Source organism: Sphaerodactylus townsendi, linkage group LG07, assembly GCF_021028975.2.
Source record: "Sphaerodactylus townsendi isolate TG3544 linkage group LG07, MPM_Stown_v2.3, whole genome shotgun sequence".
Taxonomy (NCBI): Eukaryota; Metazoa; Chordata; class Lepidosauria; order Squamata; family Sphaerodactylidae; genus Sphaerodactylus; species Sphaerodactylus townsendi.
The window spans coordinates 96,869,309-96,895,584 of NC_059431.1; the positions used below are offsets into that span (position 1 = coordinate 96,869,309).

Below are 26,276 nucleotides of genomic sequence, written 5' to 3' on the forward strand. Positions count from 1 at the left end.
CTGAATATGGCGATTCCCCTTGTCACAATGGCTGGTAGCTATTGAGAGACCTAGCCTCCATGAATCTGTCTAATCCCCTTTTAAAGGCATCTATGCCCGTGGCCATCATTACATCTTCTGGCAGTAAATTTCACATTTCAATCACTTGATGTGTAAAGTCCTGAATCTACTAAATCTTTTCCTGAAGATCCCCTGGTTGCCACCCATGCTGTTCCTGAGGTTCCCCTATCCTTCACAAGCTCTATTTTGTGGAGATCAGTGGTCCATGGGGTGGGGGGGGGGCAAGATATTACAACCCACTGACAACCCACTTAACAAGAGTGGAAAATTTAGACTGGATCCAACCCACTGGATCTCAGGTGAAACTCATGACTGAGCGAATCCTCCTCATGGAAAGAATAATCTTGGTTTGGCTTGTGGGGGCAGAATGAAAGTATGATCATTATATTTGGTGGTCTGGAACACAACACACCTCAGCATACTTCATTTTTCTTCTCACCAGGTGTCATAGCATTTCCATGGAAGTGACTGTACATCTCCTTAGAGCTTCCACTTTGAGTCTCAGTAAGGAAGGCTGATTAACGTTCGGCATCTCTCTGTTTTTCCTTTCCAGGCAGAGCAGATGTTCTCTGAGATCCGAGATTCCATCCACAACCAACTGGATCAAGTGGAGTGGATGGACAGCCAGTCTCACCAAGAGGCCAAGGAGAAAGTGAGTATCGTGTATAAGGCTGCCAACTGCGCGTTGGGAAATTTACTGGAGATTTTAAGGGTGGAGCAGAAGTTGGGGAGGAGAAGGACCCCACAGGGATTTAATGCCGTGTAGTCCAGCCTCCAAAACAGCTACCGCCGTCAGGAAAACTGATTTGTTGTCTGGAGATCAGTTACAACTCCTGGAGATGTCCAGACTCCACCTGGAGGTTGGCAACCCTAAGGTATGCATGGGTTGTTGTCAAAGCCAGGATTAAGGGTGAGCAGTCATACCTAAATCTGCCTGGGAATGTATTTTGCCAGTTCAGTATCCTTTCCCTGACAGTAGCTGGAAATGGTGGCCCAAATCTGTACAGTGTAATCCTGATCAGCATGATGCCCTTCTAAGTCCATTGACCTTGTTGGATTTAGAAGAGCGTAACTCTACCTAGGAGTGCATCAATGATTTGTCAGTGAGAAGGCAACTGTTAACTGACCTTTCAAGGAAAGGTCTGTTCCTAGTTCAGAAGCTGAAGGATCTCAGATGGTGGAGGTTCCCAAGTCAAGCTTCAGAATCCCTGTCAGTGCTGTACTGCATACAAGAGTGGAAAAAAAGATAAAGATAATCCCCTGTACAGGCACTGGGTCATTCCTGACCCATGGGGTGCCATCACATTATGACATTTACTAGGCAGACTTTGTTTACTGGGTGGTTTGCCATTGCCTTCCCCAGTCATCTCCCCTTTACTCGGGGGGAGGGGGGGGGCGGGAGCAGGGCTAGGTAGTCACTAAGACCTAGGGGGAGCATTCTACAACAATGAAAGTCTGGCATGCTTTGTTCTGTTACAGAGGAATATACAACCATACTATCATCTTTATGTGGAACAGAATATAGGCAGACTATGTTTATGGGGTGATTTGCTATTGCCTTCCCCAGTCAATCTGCACTTTGCTCCCAGCAAGATGGGGACTCATTTTACTGACTTTGGAAGGATGGAAGGCTGAAGCCACATTGAGGTGGCCACTTGAAACCGATTTCCATCAGGATCAAACTCAGCTTACCATTCTGTGCTTCAGGGCTCTTGCATACAAGAGCATACATTATGCAGTAATGAAAAATATGCGTTGTTGAGCCATGCTCAGAGTACTTACCTGTGTATATGGATCATATGGAGTAGGGTTGATACATCTTATTAATCAGTGCTCTAAGTTATTTGTTCGGGTGGTTTCCCTTTATATTTTTAGGTGTATGGTGTGCAGGTGGAGATTGGCTACCCAGGCGGCATCCACCAAACAGAGGAAATGGATCACGAGTACCAAGAAGTGAGTTGATTAAACATTTGCTATATGACTGTATTCTTCTGTAGTCCACTGAGGGACAATTTCCCACTCCCTTGTAGCTCTATCTCATGCCATTTTGATAAAATTTGAATCCAAGCTATGACTCCCAAATCTTTGGAGCCTCTCACAGGATCTCCTGGTGTCAAATGTTACTGATGCCACATGGGGTAGAAATGGCGTTTACTTTTTAGGCCTTCAGTTTGCAAGACCTGAGCCAGGGTGTTAGTGATAGGATGTTTTGGAGGTCATTAATTCATGGGGTCACCATAAGTCAGAAGTGACTTGATGGGGTATAACATATATGTAAACATTTCTAACCTAAGTAATGATGCATGTCAGGCCATGTCTAGCAGCTGGCGGGTGGGTTGTTGGCGGGAGCATGGGGGTGTGTGGTGTCCTGTGCACCATGGCATCACTTCCTGGCAGGGGCATATCTTCCAGAGGGACATGGGTATCACATCTCATCTAATCACGCCATCTAATCACGTGGAGGGAAAGCGCCAGGCCCGGGCCACCCTCACCCGCTCTGGACAGTAGACTTGGGCACCTCCCTAGCTCCAGGCAGCAGACCTGGGCGCTGGGGTGGGAGGGAATTCAGATTTTGCCCCCAGGCTCCATTTTCCCCAGATACGTCTCTGCTTTCCAGGAAACCAGGATAGCTCTAGGAATTATCAGACTACCCTACAATACTTCTGGTTTTTCCCCTGAAACGAAGTTGTGGCACCCGCGCCACTGATTTAAAAATATTTTTCTTGGGCAAAGAGAGCAACCCTAATTCTGACTCTTCCATGACCTGAGTTGATTTAATGATGAGTTTAAAATCTAATGTTATGAAGGTGAGAAACTCATTAATGAAAAGCAGTAAAAAAAGAGTAAATGATAAAAAGCCTACAAAACAGCAGCTACCAAATTACCTGCCAGAACTTTGTTGTAAAAGGTGGACTTTACTGATTACTGATAGAAGCTTTTGAAACTTGAAGAAGGAACAATACTGATAGAAGTACAGAAGAACCATTTTTATGACAGACCTGAGCAGAACTGAGTCCTAAGATCTTTGAAGCGGACAGCCAAAGGCAAAATGCATTTGCTGCCTTGGCTGAGATGCCTTCTTTGGCTTTTCTTATCAATCCGCTGCTCTGTTGCGCCTTTCCTAAGCTCACTGTTTGCTTCTTTCTTCAGGTGGAAATTCTCGAAGACAACTTCTTCCACAATGTGGTCGTCTGTCTGACATTTCTGAGGAGGAGGTTCTCGCAGAGACTTGTCAGTCCCCATCTTCAAGATAAGTATGTTTTGCTTAGAGCGCAAAGGAGACTGGGTTGTGTGGCAGGACATGGTTTATGCTGTGGGAGAGGAAACAGTGTGTCAACCGTTTGATTAATTGCATACTTTAATATAGGGTGTGTACAACCCAACTTATTGGGGGGAACTGTAATGTATGCTTTCTATTGTTCAGGGCTTGTTGAAGCCTTTTTCCCCCTTTCTTCTTCTGAGATGCTGCTCTCTGTTTATACAACCCAAAGGACTTCCTGCTAGTCTGTTTATACAACCCAAAGGACTTCCTGCTAGTGAAGGGCCAATAGTCAGTAAATGGTTCTTTCAAGCGTGTTGTTGCAATAAACTCTATATAATGCAACCGTGCATGTATAGAACTAGTTTATTTCCCTAGCTCTGCTAACACGTGCAAGGGATAAGCAAAGTTTTTTTCTCATACTGTTAATCTTCATGGGTCAATCTGCCTTGCTGTTGTTCCACATGCCTTTCAGTTTAACTTGAGAGGCTGACTGAAACGGATTTCACAACTGGCAGCTTTCAGTTTGCATATTCCCCTGCTCCAGAATACCAAATCACAGTGGCGAAGCTCCCATGTGGCGGGGGTGTGTGCCATGCACTGGGTGCACAGATTTGGGTCACATGGGGGGCGCAAAATTCCCCCTGGCCCCTCCCCCTTCCCCCACGCCCCCCTGCAGCCCCCCACTACATTTTCCCAGGGTGTCCTGGGAAATGTAGTTCCCACCAGAACAGGCAGGCCTGTTCTCCAGCCTACTCGGTTTCCTAAAGTAAGTATGGGGGCGGGGGCACAGGGGGGCAGGCATGATTTCCCTCCTTACGGCGCCCCCCTTATTAACCCCCCACACTTACTTTAGGAAACCGAGCAGGCTAGAGAACAGGCCTTCCTGTTCAGGTGGGAACTACATTTCCCAGAGTCTCCTGGGAAATGCAATTCCCACACAGGCAGGCCTGTTCTGCAGCCTGCTCAGTTTCCTAAAGTAAGTGGGGGGCACCACGGGGGCGGGCGGGTGTGATTTCCGCCCCCCCCCCCACAGTGCCCTCCCTGTGGCGCGCCCCCCCCCCCCCCACTTACTTTAGGAAACTGAGCAGGCTAAAGAACAGGCCTGGCTGTGTGGGAACTACATTTCCCAGGGTATCCCCCACCAGAACAGGCCTCCAGCCTGCTCAATTTCCAAAAGTAAGTGGTGGGGGGGGGCGCAGCGGGGGGGGGGGCACATGGGAGGGGCGCAAAAGAGCCAGAGTGCGCACCGGGCGCACTCTGGCCCAGCTACGCCTTTGCCAAAGCATCTATGTGCAGTTCCACCAAGGCTCCGTTTGTGTTGTGATTTTGATCAGTGCGCATGATAACCACCCACAGAGATAATTTATTTGCTTTTACAAGCTTCAGCTTATTGAAGGTTATTTTTCTCTCTTTTTTACTTTCTGGAGGTTTAATAGCCCATAGGCCGTACACCAAAAGAATCTGAGAAATTAAAAAAAAAACAGTGACACTAAATCTGGCCACATCAACTGTGCAATAACCTTAGTTTGGGAATGTCTGAGATTGCTGAGTGTTTTAGTAGCCACTTTGCAAGAAATCTCTCCCTGCTGTAGCGTATTTTGGGCTGTGCAAAACACATGTAATAATGAATCAGCCACCAATAAGGGACAATTGCAGAAAAAAACTCTTTCATTTGGACTGTAGGTAATACAGATCCATGCAAATACACACTAGTAGACATTCCACTTAAGTCCAGATTTTGCTGCATGGAATGGCAGGGTACAGGCCAGTAATCTCTCTAGTGAGGAGAAAAAAGATCAGCATGGAAAACTGTATCAAACTTTGTATAAAGAGCAGTTGGAGCAGTGACGGAGGGGGTGGGAGGGGAAGGCGCCCGGCCCCTTTTCGTACATGCCCTGAGGGTAGAGCCATTGACCTCCAGGTGGGGCCTGGAGATCTCCTAGAATCTGATTTCCATATAAACAGTTGGATCCCATCCACTGCTGAGGGGTGCCACAAAGGCACGGGGCCAAAGACTGACATCAGAACAAGACATTGCTACCCACAAAATGGATGCCTCTCAGAGTGTTTTGGGATTTATCTTGTGTGTCAAGCATGGGCAGGAAGGCAGTTGGCCAATGAACTTTTCCCTTGGCTGGACACTGGGGGAAGCTAATCCCTACCCTGTGTTCACCCATCCCAGCAATCAATTGTTATTCAAGAGACTAGTCCAGGCACTCAAGCCTCTCATATCTTTTTGTTGGAACCCCCAAAAGAGATCAATTCTTTGTCTGTGGCCTTCCTGCCATCTTACCTCATACTGCCTCAGGACTCATTTGGGGTATGAATATTGGTCTTTTGGCTATTTACTCTGTGTGTGTCCATTTTGGATCCTCTCTCTCTCACACACACACACACACACACACACACACACACACACACACACACACACACCAATTTGTGAGTGGGCCTTTCCTTCGCTCCTGGAAGTGCTGGTTGTTTCCCTCTTCAGCACTTTTTTCCCTTCAATGCTGGTAACTGCCATCCATCCCTGAAACCTTGTCCAACGGTCTCCCTTTTCTCTTAGTCACGCCTTGTATGCTTTGTGTGTGTGTGCATATGTTCATTGCTTGAGATACATTTCTCGTTTTTATTACTTAACTCTTTGATGAAACCCAATTTAAACTGTACAGCTGCCTTCTCATTTGAGAGTTTTCACCCAGGACTACCGTGGTATACATTGATTATCGATCCCAGTTACCCCCTCTTGCTCTCTGTCTCTAGCTCAGGGGTCTGCAACCTGCGGCTCTCCAGATGTTCATGGACTACAAATCCCATCAGTCCCTGCCAGCATGGCCATGCTGGCAGGGGCTGATGGGAATTGTAGTCCATGAACATCTGGAGAGCTGCAGGTTGCAGACCCCTGCTCTAGCTAATCCCTGCCAACTAAAGCAGAGACTTCTTACTTAGGGTGATATCTGGGCTACAAAAAGGAAATGGCAGCTTCTATTGCATCACATCCCGGCAGAACTCCCTCCCTTACCCAAACTCCATCCTCCCCAAATTTCTGTCCTCCAATCTCCAGGAATTTACCATGCTGGATTTGAGAGTCCCAACTGGATCACTTGATAACTCAGTGATGATTGGGAGATGAACAGGGAATTTTGCATCTCTGTGTTTGTGGCTTATTCACTTGTACAACTCATCTCTCGATCTTCATTTATGCCACGACAAATATGCATCTGTGAACAAGTCTTCAGTGTTGCCATAAAGGACAGGGACACATTGAGTAAGTGGAGAGGAAGGAAAGATAGGATAAAATATTGGCCCAGAGAATTCCTTCCTTTGCCATCTTCTTTCAAAAATAACATTTTCATTCCAGTTGGGAAGTGGTCCCTTGGTCTACACACTCGTACTACTCACTGAGACGCCATGCTGTTGTCTTCCCTGCAGGAATGTTCCGCCTCCCTTTCTTCCATCCCGAATTTCCTAGGTAAGCAAGGTAGCTCATGCTGCCAGCAACACTTGTTATATCTTCCCTGCACAATACTACAAACAGCACCATCCTAGAGCACTATCCTAGAGAGGCTAATAGAGAAAAAACAGACATGCCCATTGTAACCCCATTTTCAGCATTCTGAAAAAAAAACCACCCACTTGCTCCAGCCTTAACTGACAGAACTAGCATTCCATAAGGCAATAAACCACGGCTCAGTGGTAGAGTAGTTGCTTGGCATGCTGAAGGTCCTAGGTTCAATTCCCAGCATCTCCAATTAAAAGACGGTGTGAAAGACCTCAAGCTGGGAGCTGCCTCCAGCCTGAGTAGACAATTCTGACCTTTATGGACCATGGGTCTGATTCACTATGTTCATGTGGCCCTCTTGTGTGTAGAGGTTAAGAGCAAGTGGACTTTAATCTGGAGAACTGGGTTTGATTCCCCACTCCTCCACATGAAACCCGCTGGGTGACCTTGAGCTAGTCTCAGTTCTTTCAGAACTCTCTCGGTCCCACCAGCCTCACAAAGTGTGTTGGTTGTGAGGAGAGGAAGGGAAGGTGTTTGTAAGCTGTTTGGAGACTCCTTATGGTTGAGAAAAGCAGGGTATGAATCCAAACTTCTTTTCTAGAACTTCCTCAAAGGCAATCAGGAATAGCAATACTATAATTCATAGTAGGTTGTTCAGAAAGGGAAATCCAGGACCCTCTTCCCCTCCCCAAAGACCACTGTAAAGCCTCAAACGGCATCATCCAATTCTACCTTTTTCCTCCCTTCTGTGTTGCTTTAAAACCAAATCTTCCCAGCCTGGTTAAAAGCTGGGGAGAGGAAGAGCCATTGGAGAGTTTCCTTAACCATTTCTCCTATAATTTTTAAAAAATCTCCCTATCCAGTCTGCTTTTTCACTTGCAGGGGAAAAGTGGTGCTGACCCTGTGTATCTTTCTTCCAGTAATTGAGAAAGCATTTTGGAGAGGATTTTCTGGGCTGAAAAACGATTAGCAGAGAAAAGGTCAATCATCCATTCTTCAACTTGTTGTCCCACCTTTGATTACTTGCAGCCTGCCTGTGTAGATTTTAGTTTTCAGAAAATCATGGAAGGAGGAAACACGGAACTCCATTACCATGTAGTTTGAGGCTAAAGTTGAAACTGCATGCTTGACCAATTATGAACTGAGGCAGAAGAAGCTCAGTCATAACTTATCCATAATCTGGAGATTAAGCCCTTGTGTTTGTGTGTGTTTTTCAGTGCTGTGAACTTTGGCGCAATGGGATTCTTTATGGCACATGAGCTGCTACACTCCTTCTATGATTACGGTGTGTACTGCAGAGCCCTGTGGGTAACTTGGGATTTCCAATGCTGGATCTTTTTCTCTAAGGCCTGAACTATTTGTTATTTGTAATGCTGCATAATTTAAAAAATGGTGGGCTAGCAATACAGATTTCCCCTGTTCATAATATTTGTTTTGTTCTAAGTTGAATCACTTCGTCCTAAAATTTATTCTATTAGCAATAAAGAACATGATGCATGTCTTGTGGCCATTGTAATTATGTGGGCCTGATACCCTGGTGAGGGATGGGCAACTTCTTTTGCCAGTAGCTTCTCTACTGCAAACTGCAGTCTGTACACAAAGCACTTAGATAAAAATTATCTAATTATAATTATAGGTAAGAATGATCTAATCCACTGTGTGCAAAACACAAACCACCAGCAGTGTCTCACCTAGTGGGGCAGAGGTTGTCAGACCTATCATGGCAAATGTGGGGAGATTCTGCCTGGGTACGATGGGATGCTCTAGACCTGTCTCTGAATCTCTTTGGTGAAGACCATGGAGACATGAGAACATTCCTAGAGCATCACTTCGGAGTCCACTTCTGACATTTTTCCCCTTGCTCCTTAATTTCTTGAGAATGGGAGAATGGGGCCATGTTTAGGGGTTTATCCACTACGAACTGGCAAATGGCAGTATTAGGTGGGGCAGTATTAGGTGGGCAGAGCGTTCTCACTCCCATGTGCACTGCTGCTATAAATCTCTATGATGATACAGCCCAACAGTTAGAATAAAATCACAATCCTGACTGAAAAACCCATTCCCACCCTGCCTTTCTTGCAAATTAATCCATTTGTCACAAAAGCTGCTCCCTGGTTCATGTTCTAGCCTTGCTCATTGCATATTAACTGAACAGAAACCAAATTTTATGACATAAGAACATAAGAACTAGCCTGCTGGATCAGACCAGAGTCCATCTAGTCCAGCACTCTGCTACTCGCAGTGGCCCACCAGGTGCCTTTGGGAGCTCACATGCAGGAGGTGAAAGCAATGGCCTTCTGCTGCTGCTGCTCCTGAGCACCTGGTCTGCTAAGGCATTTGCAGTTTGAGATCAAAGAGGAACAAGATTGGTAGCCATAGATCAACTTCTCCATAAATCTGTCATCAGCCTTCCTTTAGACGGGCATCCAACGGGTTACGGTGACCATCACCACCTCCCTGTGCAGCAGCATCATTCCGAAGCGCAATCACCGTTCGCGTGAAGAGTGTTTATTAGTCCTAATTCTTCACGGCGCTCAGTATGCTGGAACATTATTGCCAGAAGAGAAAAATTTCTCTGTCAACATTTTCTACCCCATGCATAATTTTATAGACTTCAGTGCCATCCCTCAGACATCTCTCCTCTCCAAATAAAAGGAGTTACAGCACAGCCTCTCCTCGCAGGAAAGGTGCTCCAATCCCTCAATAATCATCCTCGTTGCGCTTCGCTGCACTTTTTTTCTATCTCTTCAATATCCTTTTTTTGTGATGTGGCTGACTCAGAACTGAAACACAGTACGCCACAGGTAGGCGGTCGTGCTACCTGCTTTATATAAGGGCATGACAATCCTTGCAGTTTTATTATCAATTCCTTTCCTAATTATCCCCAGCATAGAGTTTGCCTTTTTCACAGCTGCCATACATTGAGTTGACATTCCCATGGAAGTATCAACTAAGACGCCCAAATCCCTTTCTTGGTCTGTGACTGATAGCACTGACCCTTGTAGCTTCATTTAATAGCACTTACTGCCACCCCAGCAATAGCCAAGCTCTGAATGGCTATTCTGAACTGCACCACAGAGTATGGATCAATAGTGCTGCAAAATGGAGTCAGGAATATCTAGGGAAGATTTCTTTGCAAACCTGGCAGAAGTCCCAAGTTTGCAGAAAAAAACTGAAAATATTTGAAAAGAAATACTCCCTCAAAAACACAGTTTATAGCTTTAAGAAAAGAATGACCAGTGAATGCCCAAACAATATTGCTGAACCTTCCAAGCCACGGGAGAGAGCAGGAGTGGACGTCAAGGCCAAAACCGTCTGGAAAGTCTCATTTCCCCTCCCTTGTTGTAACCCATGGTGGATGTGCCTGGGGGTGACCACTGGAAGCCTGCGACCCACTAGGGCAGGGGTCTGCAACCTGTGGCTCTCCAGATGTTCATGGACTACAATTCCCATCAGCCCCTGCCACAGGTTGCAGACCCCTGCACCAGGGCTACCAAGTGTCCAGTGGGGGATCCCCTGCTCCTAACTTCTATTGTCTGCCACCATTCAGAATAGCAGCACAAGAGAACAAACCAAAAAAAAAAGGCAGTGTTGTTCGCAGTGCTACATCACTTCCAGTAAAAACCTGGAAGTGACATAGGGTAGCTTTAGGAGCTTTCTGGAAATGAAAAGAGGAAATAGTGAGGGAGTGGATACAGGGAAAAATGAGATGCCCTTCTGCAAGTCTTCGCAGGTCCACTGCTGGTATTTTATAATAATAAGCATAGTTAATATGTATATAGTGCTTTTGTATATTCATAAAATGTTTTTATAATCTGTTTAGCACCTTTCATTGTTAAGCATGAGTGTTATTATCCCCACATTGCAGCGGGGAAGGCAGCTGAAGGAGGCTGGCTTTCCTAGGGTCACTTGGTAAATTCATGACTGAGAAGAGGAAATGGCTCTTCCCTTGCACTTCCCTAGCTCTGAGGCCAAGGAGAAAGGAAGGTCTGGCTTAGGCCGTCTTCTCCTCTCTTCTTTCAGTCATCATTATTTCTTTGATGGGATGGTGTGACTATTCAAATCCTGTGTGTTTTGTTGTGGACGGTGAAATCACTGCTTGGATGCTCACTTTCCCGGCTTTCCATGTTTCTCCCCCTAGTGTGGTCTGAGACCTGTTCAGACTGTGACATGCAAGCCCTGGCTCAAGGTAAAGACTGTCTTGTGAAACAGTATGAGAGGTACTCCCTGAAGGGCCAGCACATCAACGGCTCCTTCACCCTTCTGGAGAACGCAGCTGACACAGGGGGACTTGCTATTGCTTACCAGGTATCCAAATCTGATCAACATCTCCTCCCACCCACCACTGCAGATCCTCTTCAAGTCTGTCTTGCAGCCACACCAGACCTCTGTTTCCCACGCATTCCGACTACTCTCTCTTCTGATGTTTGCATCCCCGCCCTATAAGAACATAAGAACAAGCTAGCTGGATCAGACCAGAGTCCATCCAGTCCAGCTCTCTGCTACTCACAGTGGCCCACCAGGTGCCATTGGGAGCTCACAAGCAGGATGTGAAAGCAATGGCTATATTTCATCTTTCTTCTTGCCTCTCTGTACTTTGTTGCTTTGTGGATTGTATGCACATATATTCCTTCGCTGCTGATTCCGAGTTTGTGTGTCCTCCAGTTTTCCCATCAGTAGACATGGCCTGGGAGTTGTGTGCTCAGATCTTAAATCTGAGGCAAGTGTAGCTCTGAATTGGATTGGGTTCATGGCATGTGGACAGAAGGAGCTTAAGCCACAGGGTTTTCCTGACCCAAAATGATTCTGGGGAGTTGCCAGTTGTCCCTCTGGGGAAATCAATAAAAGCAAAAGGGTACATGGTCCAATAAACAATCATAAACAACACACCAAAGTCTGAGTAGGCACAAAAATATTTCTCCTTAAATATGACAATGAAACAGTTGTTTAAATGCAAATTACCTATAGTACTGAAACATAAAGCAATACTACTATACGCTCTAATGCAGAAAAAACATCTTAAAGATACATAGAACAATGTGAACAATTGCAAAGCAACTCCAAAACTGTCCACACGGGACTCATTAAAACGATGATCCAGCGCTTAACAGAAGGATGTGACAGGAGCACTGGTGATCCGTTTTGCAAAACAGGTCCGCTTTGTCAGTCGTTTCCATGAAGAAAACGGGGTGCGTATAAGCCAATTTCTTACAACATACAGAAACGTATTAGAACAAGACTGTTGCATATTTGAGAATGCAGAATTGCATTGGGAAAACGGACATGTGAGCATCAGTGCGTGCAAGTTTCCCCAAACAGTGACACCGCAGGAACATTTCATGTCAGGGGAGGTGGCATGGAAGACAGAGGATTAAGCCTCTCTGCATGCTGAGGTCCTTGTCTAGTTTGGACTTGTGGGTGCCTGAAAATTAATTTCTGATCATTCAGTGTCCTGTGCACATCTGATGGGCAAGATATGTCAAGTCAAGTCAAGTATTTATTGTTTGAGCCATTGGCTATAACAATACAAAAATACATGCAGTTAAAACAGTAACTTAGTTAAAACAATAATTTAAATTAAAACAATAATTTAGTTTTACATTAAAATATAAATTATTAGTGTTCACAATCTCTAAATTAAAATGCCCCATCAAATACGTCAGATGTTTTTGCAGTTTCTTCAGCTAGTCTAAGTTAATCTCCAGTACTTTACAACATTAGTTCAAACAGCACTTTAAATACTTTGCTCGTAGTTTCCTAGCCGCCAGGGCAAAGAGAGCCATCTTATAAGAAACATAGGAATCAATATCCGATAATAAGAAAATCAGTTTCTCATCATCGGACAAAAAAGCTGTCCTAGGTAGTATTGGCTCCAAAAACCTTTTCCTTATTTCAGAATATAAAGGACAGGAGAGTATGTAGTGGAAGAGATCCTCAGGCTCTTGTTTTCCACAGATACAAAAGCGCTGAGAAAATGGTACTCGTGTGTATCTGCCACTAAGCACTGCTGAAGGCATTGCTTGAAATCTAATAGAAGTATAAGCTATTCTTAGATTTCTTGTTAGTGTAGTGGTCAGATATGTAGCTCTAATATGATCTCTTTTTTAAAATGGTTTATACCATGGAGCAGTTTTTTTGTCTGGTTAATGGTGTCTGTTTATTCTGGCATCTTCTCCTGTACACCCAGTCTCGGAGTTCAGCATTGGATGTTAGAGCTCTTAATAGATCATCTGGAATGAATGTAATGCGGTCGAATTTCGAAAAAGGTAGAGCGGTTTTTTATTTTTTGTCATCAGGAGAGTAGAAGACTGATGACCAAAGGGACTTCCTTATTATCTGAGCTGTTTTTTCAGGCCTTCAAGATTGCAAGATGGGCCGATGATTCAATTGATGGTAAACCTAACTCTGCCCTCAGTAGTGCAGCCGGTGTTCCCTTTGGCAGCATCAAAATCAGATCTCAAAAGGTTCTGAATGGATTCCAGTGTCTTGAGTATAAGGTCATTCCAGCCCCAAACTTCACATTCCATATGGCATATGTGAGATGACTTTGCTAGAACGGTTTTACAGCTGGATCTACAAGACTAATACCTTTTTTGAGTAATAGAATCTCATAGTTGCCCCTATTATTTTTATAGCTGAGATTCATAAAGTTCCTAAGTGTACTTTCCAATTTTAAAGGTCTCACTAAAGTTGAATTCCTAGATATTTAAATGAGCTGCATTGCTCTATATAGGAATTCCTTGTATCGTCCAGGAGTGTTTTTTCGGTTTCTAAATACCATATGCTTTGTTTTGATATATAATTGATGGAGAGTGCTTCCTCCTTGCAATATTCACCCAAACTATTGAGCAGTCTTTTTAATCTTAATCGGGGTTTGAGAAATTAGGACCATGTCATCCTGCATTACAACAGGATGGAAATTTTCTGTTGGTTAATAGAGGGGGCTATGTATTCTGGTCCTAGTAACCTTTGTACTATATCGTTTATATAGAGATTAAAAAGTAGTGGAGCTAGGACACAGCCAACTGGCTTTACACCTACGTTTAATTGATGTCTTGTTTGTTAGGGAATATCATGCCAACTCTAATCCCTAGCCTGGGTGTCTGTATGTAATTCCTTGAAGAAGGAATAACAGCGTTGATCGATTTTTTTAATTTCTCTAGTTTTGACCAGAGTCTGTTTCTGTCAATTGAATCGAAAGCCGTGGCCAGATCTACAAAAGCCACATATAAGGCTCTGGTAGAGACTTTCTATTCCTGAAAATGCCAGATTGTAAAGGCTTTGACAGTGGTCAATGGTAGATTGACCCACTTTTAAAACCTACTTGATGTGGATATATTAGATGGTTGTCTATAACCCAATCTTCTAATTTTTTGATATAAAAATTTGCCGTGGAATTTTGAGGAGCGTGCAATAAGCTTACTGAGTCGATAGTTCTTTTGGATCGAGTTTTGTCACCTTTTTTTATTGGATTGGAATCACTATGCTTAAGGAATTTCCAGCCTTTTGGGAAGATGCCAAATTTGTTAATATAGGTAAATGCCTTGGCTAACTTACTGGAGACCACCAACAGCACAAAGGAAAAAAAAAGAGATTTAAATAAAGTCAGGTGGAGATTAAATCCTCTTACACCTGATTGGTTGCCAGATGCCAAAGATAGAATTAAGTTCTTAATTGTTTTCTCTGAGACTGGAGAGCCAGTCTGGTAAAGCCGGAATTTTTACATTACATAATGGACTTATGTCTTCTGAAGAACTGAATGTTGACTGTGTTATACCAAAAATTCTGGAGTAATGTGCATACCATGTATTTCCTGATATTTGGGCTTCAAACTGATTGGCTGTTCTATTTGTTCCTAAGGAAACTAATGCCCAAAATTGGGACTCATTTTTTCCTTTAACGGCCTCATCTAATTTCTCCCAAAGTTGTTTGGCATGTTCTTCTTTCTTTCTATTAAGCAAATCCCTATATTGTATTTTGAGTTGTTTTACTTGAGTTAGCTTAGTTTCCTCTTTGCTATATCTTGCTGGGCAAGATATGTGCCGGGCACAAGACCTTGGAACATGTGCATTGGCGCTGATTGCCCTGACTATTGTGTACCTTCCCCCATTTCATAACAGGGATCGGGGTCTTTTGGAGCATTTCTTTAAGACCAGGTGCCCTTCTATCTTTCTTCTGACCACTGAAAATTGAAGTTGTGGAAGGCTCTTTGAGGTTGACAAATGGCAGAAGGGAAAAGTAAAATCATCCTCTTTCCTCCCATGCTCCTTCTAGCATGCACTTTGCTCAGGTTGAATGAGCTTTAACCAAAAACTACAAAGGGAAAAAATGTGGCATTCCATGCAAGTAGTGGTGTCATGAGAGTCTGTGATGCTTCTCTTATATATATATATATATATATATGTGGAATGTGTGGAAGGGGGAGGGGATCGTGGGCACATTCACAATCATATTAATCTTTTCTCAGTGGTAGATTCAGTTTCAGCTTAGACATTAGAACTGTTAGTTAGGTCAGAAAGAACTGAAGTTGTTACTATCATTATCTTTCCTTAGATAGTATCTCCCAGCAGATGCAATATGCATATAAATATATATATATGCATATATATATATATATGCATATATATATATATATATATATTTCTTTTGCATATTGCATCTGCTGGGAGTGCAATCTAAAGGGGAAGACCAGTGGTGGGATTCAAATAATTTAACAACTGGTTATTTACAAGCACCATTTTAACAACCAGTTCTGCTGAAGTCGTGCAAACAGGCTGAATCCCACCACTGGGGAAGACCAATATATGATAGTGAGATGGACCTTTCTATCCCCTTCCACACATTCTCATTTTTCTACAGAAAATTTATCTCTTAGGGTGAGCCCTGCGGGGGTAGGGTGGGATACAAATCCAGTAAAAGAATAAATCAGATGTGGGAATTTCCTGTAGATTTTGAAGGTGGAGCCTGAGGTGAGGCCTCTGCTGGTATAAGGCCACAGAATTCACTCTCCAAAACAGCCATTTTCTCCAGGGGAGCTGAACTCTAGTCCAGTCATAAAACCAAGATGTCTACAGGTCATACCTGGAGGTTGGCAACTCAACTGCAGCCCCACTGAAGTGAAGGCAGCAGAACTCCCTTTCCCCACTATGAGTAAAAGCTGCAGAGGGGCTGGCAATTTTCCATGGGAAAATCACGCAATGGAAAGATCACGCAATGTTAAATCACAGCCCCTTGGCTACATTCCCTACAAGAAAAAGGGCGATAAAAATGAGATCATCTACTGCTCTGCTCTTAGGCTGCAGTCCAAACTATTGTTTGTTGGGAACCGCAATCCTGTGTAGGATTGGGTTGCACATTAAGATTACTTCTGAGTAAACATCCATAAGATTAACAGTGGGGTCCTAAACAGTCACACCTTTCTAAGCTTATTGCAAGCACTGTCATGCCCCCACAGAGCCTTTGTTTATTTCCCCTTTAGTTTCCCCACAGTTAGTATGGGTTTAGCTATGTTTTGTACAGTATTCAGTGGGAGGGAACCGAATTTAGTTCTGTCCCTTTAAGAAGCCCTAGGGCTGGTGTTCTATGGCAGTTATTACCCAGCAACCTGTCTGATTTGGCAGTTAGGGGCAATGAGCTGGAGTGACAGCAACAGTTAGGGAATATGAGAGCTGGGTGACAGCAACAAGTTAGACAGTCCAAGATGTTATAGGCTCACAGTATTTAACAGTCAAAGATGTTATAGATTCACAGTATTTAAGTTAAACAGTTATAGATGTTATAGTCTCTGATATTTACAGTAAATTCCAGAATCCAGAAAGTTTCTGCAACAAGTAACCTTTATTTAGTTAGACCCGGGAGGAGTCAGGGTCTGTCAACATTGTTACAATTAAAGCTTTAAGTATTGAACTGTTAACTGAGTCAGTGAGTCTTACATTCTGCTTTGGCCGGGTTCAGGCACCTAAATAACCACCTGGGGAGCAGAACAAGCACAGGGTTTAGAAGAAGTATCATTTTGTTAGTCTGTAATTTCAGCTGTTCAAGACTTTTGCGTGCCCTCAGATGTTAATTGGATTGGAACTAATTATATACACATGCACAGAGAGTCAAAGGATTAGGTCATAATCTCTTAGCTTTTTTCTTCATGAGAAACTTTCTTGTTGAAAAAACTGTACAATTTGATGAATGAAAAGCTCTAGTTTGTTTGCACTGACATCGCCAATGATATACCAGCTACAATAACAATTATTTTCGTATGAATGCTAAGCAGCCCAATCCAGATGTGGGGGAGTTCCACAGCAGCTGGGGATGATGTGGGAGAGGCAGTGATATGCCACCTCCAATGGAGCTCCAGGTAGTTCAATAAGTGGAGGGGTGGGGACCTTGCTGCCATCTGGAAAAACTCAGTTGAAAAAAATGACTTACTCCATGTGTTTCTGTGGCATAAGTCAGAGGTCTGTTCTGGAGGTGGTCCCAGGCTGAAAGCCTGGTGGAAGTCAATTAATATTGTGTTCAGTTCTGGTCACCACGTCTCAAAAAGGATATCGAAGAGATAGAAAAAGTGCAGAGAAGGGCAACAAGGATGATTGAGGGACTGGAGCACCTTCCCTATGAGGAGAGGCTGCAGCATTTGGGACTCTTTAGTTTGGAGAGGAGACGTCTGAGGGGGGATATGATTGAAGTCTATAAAATTATGGGGTAGAAAATGTTGACAGAGAGAAATTTCTCTCTCTTTGTCACAATACTAGAACCAGGGGGCATTCATTGAAAATGCTGGGGGGATGAATTAGAACTAATAAAAGGAAACACTTCTTCACGCAACGTGTGATTAGTGTTTGGAATATGCTGCCACAGGAAGTGGTGATGGCCCCACTGAAGTGAAGGCAGCAGAACTCCCTTTTCCACTATGAGTAAAAGCTGCAGAGGGGCTTTAAAAGGGACTTGGATAGATTTATGGAGGAGAAGTCGATCTATGGCTACCAATCTTGTTCCTCCTTGATCTCAGATTGCAAATGCCTTAGCAGACCAGGTGCTCAGGAGCAGCAGCAGCAGAAGGCCATTGCTTTCACCTCCTACATGTGAGCTCCCAAAGGCACCTGGTGGGCCACTGCGAGTAGCAGAGTGCTGAACTAGATGGACTCTGGTCTGATCCAGCAGGCTCGTTGTTATGTTCTTATGTTCTTAATATTTGCTTCACCCCTGGGACGTCCCCTACCCGCCCCCCTGCTGTGCCAGCATGTCCTTCTATGCTGGCACAGCCTTGGAACAGCAAGCCCTTCTGGGTTTGGATGCCGTGGAGCTGTGTGGTGCCTGCCCACTAGTGTGTTTGCTGACTCTGTTGGCATAGGAGCCCCTTACACTGGCAGGGTAGGCAAACATGTTGTCGCACTGTTCCCACAGCCTATTCAGACAAGTAGTTCAGACATTTAATTCAGATTTTTGGATTATTATCCCATTTCAAGGGGGTTGTGGGGAAGTGGACAGACTTAGACAAGAATGGGGAAAGAGGAAAAATTGCTGTCCTGTTTCTTGGTGCATCATACTTTTTGGGCATCAGCCTAGCCACTAGCGGAAACTGAAGTTCTTCTTGCAGGCTATCCTTAGTCATGCATAAAATCATGGGATGTAGTTTGAGGTGTGCAGTTGTAACGTTTCTCTTTTGCCGACAGGCCTATAAGAACTGGTTGGCCAAGCACAGATGGGTGAAGGACTTACCTTGGCCTGGGGTCTCACACCATCAACTCTTCTTCATCAGCTTTGCCCATGTAAGGCATCCTTTTATGTTCTTCCTTTATGGTTGCTCCTCATTTACTCTGGCTGGCCTTTGCAAGAATCAGGGCCACTTTGCCTCTGCAGCTTCCCACTCTTTCATGGTGCCTTCCTTAAAAGTGGGGCAAACTCATTCTTGTAAAGCAAATATATTCCAACTCATAGGAGCATCTCCTGCTCAAGGAACATGGTCCAATGGAATTGCATTGTCATTTATATTTGATTGTGATTCATAGGGGTAACTTGGAAGTCCTGTTTTGGCTGAAAAGCAGGATCCCAGTATATGATAGCTAAGGCCAAACCCTGCACACATAGGCCTATACCCACTATGGGCCAGGAACACTTACAGTTGGGAGTTCTGCAAACCTATTTTTTGATTTAAAAAAAAACTAATTTGGAGAAGGGAGTGGCAAACCACCCCATAAACATAGTCTGCCTTTGTGATATGGCATCACCCCATGGGTCAGTATTGACCTGGTACTTGCCCAAGGGACTACCTTTATCTTTAATTTGGGGGCAAGCACTTTTTTCATAATGTCTGTGAATGTACTGGTGTCTAGTTTTTACATAAACAGTAGTAAAGAGCCAAAGAAAATGGGTGGGGATCCAGAGGAAGAAAAGACGGAGCCAGCCGGGGGAAGCCAGTGGCAGTGGTGATAATAGGGGTGGGGAGAAGGAGCTGAAACTCCTGTTTAATTTTTCAGGTCATCTTTAAACAAATTGTGTCCTCCTTCTTCAACACCAGAGCAGATTTATATTTCACATAATTAATCTCAAAGTTTTGAACCACTCCCTCATAGCTGGGCTTTATTGATACACGGGTCAAGGCTGTTAGGGGCTAACTACAACAAACCAATTGATCCTCAGTTATTTATTTTTTTCGTAAAATTGAAAACCAATTTTGGAAAGAGAAAGTGAAGAGAAGAAGTGGGTGGGGGGAGGCACTTAACCCCTTTCCTGCTTTACACTTCTCCATTCCAAATGGTTCCGCTCCAAGCATCACTTCCCCCTGCAGGATCTCATAAGCTTTGGAAATGTGTTTATTTTGTTTCTGTCATGGTTCTTCTTGAATATGGGCACCCAAACATAAAGGGCTGGACAGAAAGCTGCAGTTTGACAAATTGTGGGAAAAATGGTTTGCGCAGCACGAATTATCTGGCTCTTACAGGCTTGATTTTCCTACATCAGAAGCAACAATCTGTGTTGAAGCTAAATACCTAATACAATACAATATACATGAATATTTATGCTTAGAACAGCATGAACATTTAATTACACATGACCCCAAAGTTGCTTTTATCATCACAGTGTGCTTGTAGCAAAACAAGTAATCTATGCAGTGTGTATATTACCAGAAATATGGAGACAGAATCTATCCTGTACTATTCAATAGGTTCACACATATATAAACCAGCCAATATCAGCCTTTCATAAAACAAGTACTCTACAGAGTTACTCTACAAGTACTCTACATAAAACAAGTACTCTACAGAGTTATATTAGAATATATCACTAGTATATAATAACTTGTAATCAATGTATACAATATGAGCAACTGCAGCCTTATATAAAATCTAACGATATATTTCAACCATAGGCGAACAAACAGAAAGCAAGCTTCATCAGTAGTTGCCAGTAGAAATTGTTACATTAGTTTGGTTTGCATTTGTTTTCCGTAGGCAATGTGTGGGCACCAGAATCTCGAGGGACTGCAAACCTTCTTAAACAATGATCCACATAGTCCCCCGTCGCTCCGTGTCGTTGGCTCTTTAAGCAACAGCCAGGATTTCTCCAGGCATTTCCGCTGTCCAAGTACGTCATCAATGAATCCTGTTCTTAAGTGCCGCATCTGGTAAAACAACCTGAAAAGCACACTGGATCAAGACACAGCAAGAATGGACTGTGGGATCCCATCCTGGGCTGATGCTAGCCCTGTCTGCAGTTGGAGACCTAGCCCATCTCTTCCCTGCAGTCTCCTTTGCTTTCTCTGCTACTTCCACCTGACAAGGCAGGGTGGAAGAACGTTCCTGGCTAGTCACCCAGAGGGAACAGAACAGAGTCTGCACTGTAGAAATGCTCTATCACTTTTTCAGCTCTTAACCTGCCTTAGGGAAAACTTCTTCTTGAGAACTCAGGATCAGTGGACAAGTCTTCAGTGACGCTCTGTTTAGTGGCCATCAAGGGCAAAAAAGACTGTGAGATTTTTTAAAAAATTGTTTTAAGAGTCACATTGAGGACTGGTTTGGGATAACCAGTTTAGGAGCTCTGGCTGAGGAGGAAATCTGCGCTAGGACTGTATCACTTTTTATTTCCAGTGAGGTCTGAAAGGAGCTGAATGCTCCTCCATCTCAAACTTCCCTCCACAGAGGAAACTGGATGCCAGGGAGAAGAAAGTAGGCCCAAATGCACAGTACATTTTTTTAATGAGTCAAGTCTGGATCCCTTAGACCCAACTCTCTTTCTCCTCAGTAGAGCTGCCAAGTCTGAATTGGGGAATTCCAGGAAGTTTGGGAGTAGAACCTGCGGAGGACAAGGTTTGGGAAGGGGGGCGGGGCTCAGTGGGGTATAATGCCATAGATTCAACCTCTAGACCATCTGCTTTCTCCATGGGTATTGATTTCTGCAGTCCAGAGATTATTTGTAATTCCAGGAGATTTCCAGGCCCCACCTGGAGGCTGGCAACCCTATTCCACAGCCACACAGCATCTATGGGGAATGCCATTTTTTAATGCTTGTGGGAGCCCAGTTAGGCTTGGGACTGTCACAGAGGGAGAAGAGTGGTTCCTCCCTTCCCATTTATGCCATCTTCCTGAGGTGGCTCATCTCAGGTCGTTTCCCCACTTACCTTTTGTTGCGCACTACTTGCGGAAAGTAACGCGGGATCCCGCTGCACTCCCCACTGTGCCAGTGGCGACAGCACAGCAACCCCGAATCTGCTGCTCTCCTTCCCCCTCAGCGTGCGGTATTTCTATTCCTGGATGGAACGGCACCTTTTTGAACACCCCGCGCTCTGCGCAGGGGAGGGGGGAAGCCCGGGGGTGTGACTGCTGGTTTCAAGACGGAAGCTTCGGAGGCTGCCCCCAAACGCTCCCTTCCCTCCCTCTGCCCTTGTGCCCTGCTGCAAAAATGGGGACAGAAAAGGGTTTTTTAAAAAAGAAGACAGGAGGCATGTTCCTGCGGTGGGGAGTAAGACTTCGCACTCAAAAGCAGCGATTCAAAGGAGAGCGGTTTGCCTCAGCGTTTTTTTTTAAGCGGAGAATTGGCCTCAGACCTGACTTGTTAAAAATTGTACTGTGTTGTTTGGTCTTTGGCCTGTCTGGCGAGCTGGTTTTCTCTGTGCGGGGATTTTGCCTGAGAAGTCTTCGTCATGTGAGCCTCTGCAGGCAGATTTACAACCTCTGTGCGACCTTCTCGGGTCGTCCGATCTTCCAAGTGTCCAAAGTTCAGAGCGGCTGGTCTGTTTTCCTTTTCCAACCAGTTGCCTTCAAAAATTCCCTTCATTCACATGGGAACAGAACAGTGGCTACCAATCCCAATATCTTTCCAAACCACATTCTTTAATGGTAGTTTTTCATGATGTCTCAATTAAGTCGAAATGAATGTACACTGTTTACTCATTGCATCTTTTTTTTTTAATTTCACACATTATGTATGTAATACAGTTTTGGTGTTGGGAATCACAGAATATACGAACCAGAGTAAAAAGGAATGAGACTGTACTTTAATAATCCAGAGACCTAATCTGACTTCAGGGACTTTATTCGCAATCCAGTTTCAGTCAAGGAATGGTAAAGACATTGCTCCAGGTTTCACTTGTAAGGAAAATATATCCATGGGTGGGGAGGGAGGACTCAGCGGGAAAGAGAAATTTCATGTCTTCCCCCACTGGCCTCCACATTATTCCTCCCTCTTCGTGAGAAATTTCAGTCTGCTTTTGACACTGTCTAAGCAATACAGAATCATGATCAACAGTTTAAAAAAGATCCTGGTATTTTTAAACTTTTTTTTTTTTTAAAAAAAAGATTAATTTCCTCCTTTTAAAGTCTTTTTCTGCAAACCTGATTTACTCCAACCCAAGTGACCCTATTCTGCCATTTTTTGATTCATGGCTATTCAATATATGGTATAAATGCAATGCCTTGTTCTTTCATGCACATTCTGGAAACAGGCAGAGAACCTTTATCCTACTAGGCTCTGCCCCAATCAGCCAGCACCGTCTTGTAAGCTCTGTGACATGTTTTCTTTCAGGAAATATATTCTTTCCTCAGTCCTCCAAACAAAACTTACACATGCCAAGCACATGTGGTTAATCCTCGTGGACAAATTACTGCTCTATAAAGCCAGTGTTACAATAGAACTTGATCATGCGGGCCCTGTGGTCTGCTGTGGCTCATGTCCTGAGAATTAAGGGGAACATAAAAGACAGTGCCTGGCAGATCAGGGACTGAGCTGATGGGATAAAGGTGGAGGCCACCTGCTGATCAAAGCAGGAGTTCAGCAGGTCAGGGGAAGAACATGTGGCACACAGAATGGCTACTGAACTGGGCTTACCTGATTACCTAATGTGGTAGTAATTCTCCTGCTTTTCACTCCAATAGATGCAAAAATGGGAGTGGGAAGACTGACTTGTGAAGTGCCATGATGACACTAGGAATTTCTGAAATCTCTATGGTTTTTACCATAGAAATTGGGGAATATTTAGAGCTTTAGGTTTTTCTGGGTGATATCTCAGACCTGGACCCCTTTCAATCCTGCTTCCAGCCTGGTCATGGGATGGAGACTGCACTGGTCACCCTCACAGATGAACTCTGTAGACAACTGGATCAAAGCTTGTCAGCATAGTTGTTGTTACTGCAGCATTTGACATCACTATTTTTTGACCCACTGCCTTGTGGATTTTGGATTGCGTGGGACAGTCTTGCAGTAATTGGTCTAATTTCTCCACGACTGGAGACAGAGGTGGCACTGGGAGAGAGGGTATCATCACGGCACCTTTTGGTATGTTGAGTCGCTCAGGGGTGATCCTCTCCCCTATGTTATTTAACATCTGTTTGTGATTGCTCGCCCATGTGGTTGGGATTTTCGGGCTGGGATGATCACTATGCCGATGACAGCCAGGTGTATCTGTTGATGGATGGATGACCGGATACCTTCCCAGAAAATCTGGTGGCTGAGGGGAGATGGTTGAAGCAGAGTCAACTGAAACTTAATCCATTGATGATGGAGGTCATGTGGCTGGACCAGGGAGATTTAGGACTGGAACACCAGCTGCCGAATTTAATTGGGGTGAAATTAACACACCTACACCTACTGTCAAGAGCCAAGGTGAATGCCCCTCTTTCCACGGAGGCCCAGGTCACAAACACAGCCAGAGTGGAATTTCTTTATCTTTGCCAGACTAAGCCATTGGTGCCCCATTGGGCTTGCCCTGATCTAGCCAAGGTGATCCTTGCAATGGTCACCTCCAGACAAACTCCCTCCCTGCAGGGCTACTTTGGGGTGCTTCAAAACTTTAGCTGGTCCATAACGCAGCAGCAAGTGCTCACAGGGACACCATTAAGATCTCATATTTAGCCTGTGCTCTGCCAGCTGAGGTGGCTCCCAGTGGATCACTGGATCAGATTCAAGGTTTTGATGGTAACCTTTAAAGCCCTAAATGGTCTGGGACTGTCGTACCTGTGGGACTGCCTCTCCCAATATAACCTCCTGGAGGGTTGTATGCTGTACTGGGATCCTAAACACTACGAGCAAGAATGATAGAAATTACACTAAAGAAACAAAGACATTTCAATAAAACAAGCATGAAGGACTCGCTGGGACTGTTTTTAATTCTTATGGACTGTAGATGCACCTTTATTTGCATTTGCTAGATTTTGCCTGCTCACATGATTGAAAGCTTTTTGTTATAAGCATACATTGCCATTGACTTGCACCTATTATACACCATAGTGAAGCAGAATCTGCCCCACAGATATTATGTCAGAGTACACAAGGTGCCGAATTACTACTGATCTCATATTACAGGGATCGTTCCACCTGGAGAAAATAGGCGCTTTGGAGGGAAGATACCATGGCATCATACCCTGCTGTGGACCTCTCCTTCCCAACCTTCCCTAAGTTCCATCACCAAATCTCCAGGAATTTCCAGACTTAGCAACCATACTTGTCGGTAGATGCCATTCTACTGGTGTTCTGATCTATGATAAGGATACGCCAGAAATTTTTGTTAATGGCACAATCAATGGAAGATTGAAGGTGCGTCCCTCAACCTTTCTTATATCCACAGTAGTTTCAAGAGGAGGAGAAACCAAGAACACTAGTCAATACATTTAAACATAGCTATCATGTCTCCTCCTCAGCTTTCCTTCTCTAGATTAAACATCCTCATCTCCCTCTCTCCACAGAGCATGGATTCTAGACTTTTTACCATTTTGATTGTCCTCCTCTGGACACATTCCATCTCATCAATATCCTTCTTAAATTGCAGTGCCCAGAACTGAATACAGCACTCTTGGTGAGGTCTGACCAGTGCAGAGTAGAGTGCTACAATTACCGTACTTCCCTCAATCCAGACACTATACTCTAATTGATGCATCCCAGAATTGCATTGGCTTTCTTGGCTGGCATATCACACTGCTGACTCATGTTCAGTTTGTGGTCTACTAAGACTCCCAGATCCCTTTCATACACACTGTTGTCAAGCTAGGTGTCAACCATCCTATATTTGTGCATTTCATTTCTTTCTGCCTAAGTGTAAAATCTTACATTTATCTCTGTTGAAATTCATTTTGTTAGTTTTGGCCCAGCTCTCTAATCTGTCCAGATCATTTTGAATCCTGCCCCTGTCCTCCAGGGTATTATCTGCCCCTCCTAATTTGATATCATCTACAATTTTGATTAACATGCCCTCTATTTCATTCTCCAAGTCATTGATAATAATGTTGAATAGCACTGGGCCTAGGACAGAACCCTGTGGCACTCCACTACTCACTTCTTGCCAGGATGAAAATGAGCCATTGATGAGAACTCTTTCTGTTCGGCCTGTCAACCAAATACAAATCCATCTAACAGCTGCCTTGTCTAGTCCACATCTTTCCAGCTTACTACCAAGAATATCATGGGGCACCTTGTCCAAGGCCTTACTAAAATCAAGGTATGCTACATCCACAGCATTTCCTTCATCTAATAAGTTTGTCAGTCTATCAAAAAAAGAGGTAAGATTAGTCTGGCATGACCCATGTTGATTTTCAGTGATCACATTATTCCCTTCCAAATGCTTACAGACTGTCAATGATCTGCTCTAGAATCTTTCCTGGTATAGATGTCAGGCTGACTGGGCGGTAGTTGTGTGGATCTCCCCCCCCCCCCCATTTTGAAGATGGGGACAACATTATCTCTCCTCCAGTACGCTGGGACATCTCCTGTTCTCTGACCTTCTCCCTACAATGTCTTGGCTATTTGTTTGAATTCCTCTTTAGTAATTCCACCCTTTCCATTACTTGTACATGTCCCTTTTATATTTTAGCTCACTTGAGAGTTCTTTAGACATCCTTTAGAGGTCCTCTGTAGGGCTTTCTTGGTGGTCTCCCATCCATGAACCGACCCTTCGTAGCTTCTGAAATTTGATGAGATTGGGCTATACCAGGGGTAGGGAACCTGCGGCTCTCCAGATGTTAAGGAACTACA

General features: G+C 44.1%; 1 protein-coding gene across 4 annotated transcripts in view; it reads left to right on the top strand.

Moving 5' to 3' along the window:
• Nucleotides 1-22,326, top strand: part of KEL (Kell metallo-endopeptidase (Kell blood group)) — a 70,442-nt gene extending 48,116 nt beyond the window's left edge. For all 4 annotated transcript variants that reach the window (XM_048504254.1, XM_048504252.1, XM_048504256.1 and 1 more), the window contains exons 12-19: nucleotides 614-712; nucleotides 1,936-2,013; nucleotides 3,211-3,314; nucleotides 6,684-6,794; nucleotides 8,042-8,109; nucleotides 10,966-11,132; nucleotides 18,491-18,586; nucleotides 20,270-22,326. In XM_048504254.1, coding sequence (XP_048360211.1) covers nucleotides 614-712; nucleotides 1,936-2,013; nucleotides 3,211-3,314; nucleotides 6,684-6,794; nucleotides 8,042-8,109; nucleotides 10,966-11,132; nucleotides 18,491-18,586; nucleotides 20,270-20,446 — 900 coding nt within the window. In that variant the 3' untranslated portion in view covers nucleotides 20,447-22,326. The remainder of the gene's footprint in view (nucleotides 1-613; nucleotides 713-1,935; nucleotides 2,014-3,210; nucleotides 3,315-6,683; nucleotides 6,795-8,041; nucleotides 8,110-10,965; nucleotides 11,133-18,490; nucleotides 18,587-20,269) is intronic.
• Nucleotides 22,327-26,276: the final 3,950 nt, after the last annotated feature.